General features: G+C 33.5%; 1 protein-coding gene across 1 annotated transcript; it reads right to left on the bottom strand.

The window, feature by feature from the left end:
- Positions 1-235: 235 nt before the first annotated feature.
- On the bottom strand, positions 236-936 carry LOC113768900. The gene is made up of 3 exons (XM_027313405.1): positions 849-936; positions 671-744; positions 236-553 (listed from the first exon to the last, which is right to left on the bottom strand). The coding sequence occupies exons 1-3, from the start codon at positions 934-936 to the stop codon at positions 236-238; spliced, it is 480 nt and encodes a 159-aa protein (XP_027169206.1).
- Positions 937-2,535: the final 1,599 nt, after the last annotated feature.

Below are 2,535 nucleotides of genomic sequence, written 5' to 3'. Positions count from 1 at the left end.
AAGGAAATAAAGAGGCTGGAGATAACCTTTATCATTTCATAAGTGCAACAAGAATTATCTTGCGAAGGAGAAGAAAAAATTCATTAATTTGAGAAGGGGTTAAAATTCTATTGGCAAATACATACAAGTATACTTTCATTTCCTATCGGTACTGCATCTACTAATTTGTCAACAAAATTGCAACATGAGGGGGATAAAAGGCAAAATTTCCCTATCCTCAGTATCTTCAGTATCCTCAGTTATTCCTAGGTGGATGCGTTTTTGCCATATGATAATCGGCATTGAGAGCCATAAAACCACCCATGTTAACCTTCAAATGATGATTGACACTTCTACTACTCAATTTACTTTGCATGCTCAACTTCCCCTTCCATGTATGCTTACTATTTCCAACGGAACTTGCACCTGAAATCTTTGAAGCTTCTTCACTGGTCTTCTTGGTTTCCTCTTTCTTCACTTCATTACTCAATCCCTTTATCTCAAGCATCATTTTTCTTCCTCCAAATTTACCACTAGTATCTGCAGCAACTCTGGGACCAGCGTTGTAAATTTCCTGGAAAAGATTATGATAGAATCCTAAGTTCAACAAGTTCCAAACCCAAATTTTCTTGTAGACAATTAAACAAGTAACCAAATTTGGACATAAAACAATTTCTAGTATAATAATTACCTTTGCATTGTGCATTTCTTTTCCTCCTGGCGGCATAATTCCATTTCCAGCCTCAGCTTCAACTTTCTTGAAACCTATAAAGTGCCAAAAAAAAGTGAAAAAAAATGCGTAAACTTTCTTGTGCAAGAGAACTTGATAAATGGAAATTAGATTAATGAAGGACAAGGAGGAAAAATACCTTCATCACTATTTGCATCACAAGCCTTCGTGGCTAGCAGAAGGACCATGATTGCAAGCACAAAATGCCTGAAACTTGTTGACACCATTTCTTGTTTCTTTTCTAGCTTTTTGGATGTTGTCGTTGAGCAAAAAGAACGGAGAGGAAGCATGTGAAAGAACTCTGGCTTTATAGACAGTCCGAAGTCCAAACCAAGTCAAAGATAAGGTTCCAACAAGCACCTTTTTTTTTTTATTCGTGGTTAAAAAACAATGTAGTTACTCAGAGGAACCAGTGCTTAGGGAAACTCAAATTTATAAGCTAAAGACTGTAGTATCCAAAGTTACAGTTAAAAGGTTGAATATGGTTCTCTTTGTTGAGTCACAATATTAGATGAAAGACCTGTGAAATGGAAGATACGGGTGTTTTGGGCCTGTCTGCCGCCATGCATGCATGACAAAGATTGTTCTTGGTGGCCAAGAATCTTCTTTTATTTCCCCTTTTTTTCAGTTAAATTTTAATTTGATTGAATACAGCTAAAGGCTCTCATTATCAAAAGCAAATAATAATAATAATTTTTTTTGTGGAGTATTAGTGTGGTAACAAGAGTATCACAAATAACATAGAGTGACAACTAAATTACAGTATGACAAATAGGAATAACATAATTTTGAACTACAACTCGCAACAAATAAGACACCAATAAAACGGTCTAATGAAAGTTTCCGTAGAATTCTCATGATTATAACAAGGAGAAGTTGGTAAATATCTTGTAACACATCCATGGGAAATGAGGGTTTAAGTTGTTAAAGAATATTTGTTATTTGTACAGCAATTGAAATACCTATAGAAATTTACTTCAACCATCACTCCATGGAATAAAGCAATCCATGTGTACAACATAAGTGGAAGGGTTATTTTAAGGGCATTAGTTTTAGAGGTGGCCACCGTTTAAGTTTGAACTAGAATCGGATCGAAGTTTATTTGGCGGTTTATTGAACCGGAATTGAAATTGGGTTTTAGAAATTGGAACCGGACCATAACTGTGACTAAAGATTTAAGTTCAAATTTACCAAAATTTTAAATTGGAATCGAAACTAACGGTTTACAATCGGTTCAAATCATCTAAAAAAAACATTTGCTACTTAAATCTATTTAGCCAATTTAGAGTTTAATATCAATAATCAGCATCTAATACTAGCAATTCCAATTCTAACCTGACAACCCATTGTCCCATTTCATTAGTAAATTTATACTTCATATCTAATTTAAATCCAAGACCAATCTAATCTCATCAACAATGAGATACTTTTTCACAAATTTTGCATCATCTTTTCTTTTTCCTTGCACTAGATAATACAATAAAAAAATTTTTTAACATTCATTGTCCTATTTTCTTAGAATAAATTTATAACAACAAGTTTTTAAACATAACTAAAAGGATTGGAACCATAATCAGAAGAAATCGAAACCATAACCGGAATCGGAGGTTCAAGAACCATAACCCTAACCATCTCTATAAGGGCCGATTTAGATTACACCTTTCAAAAAAATTGGAATCATCGGTTCTTAATCCGTGCGAATGTCTACTTAGCATACTAAAATCACTCGTAACCCCATATATAATATGCACACTTTTAATTTTTGTCTTCTTTCTATTTATACACTTTCCCAACTTAATGCTATTTTTTGAAAATATTATCGCTTA

The sequence above is a fragment of the Coffea eugenioides genome, chromosome 4 (assembly GCF_003713205.1).
Source record: "Coffea eugenioides isolate CCC68of chromosome 4, Ceug_1.0, whole genome shotgun sequence".
Classification (NCBI taxonomy): Eukaryota; Viridiplantae; Streptophyta; class Magnoliopsida; order Gentianales; family Rubiaceae; genus Coffea; species Coffea eugenioides.
This window is presented reverse-complemented; position numbering and strand designations above follow the sequence as displayed.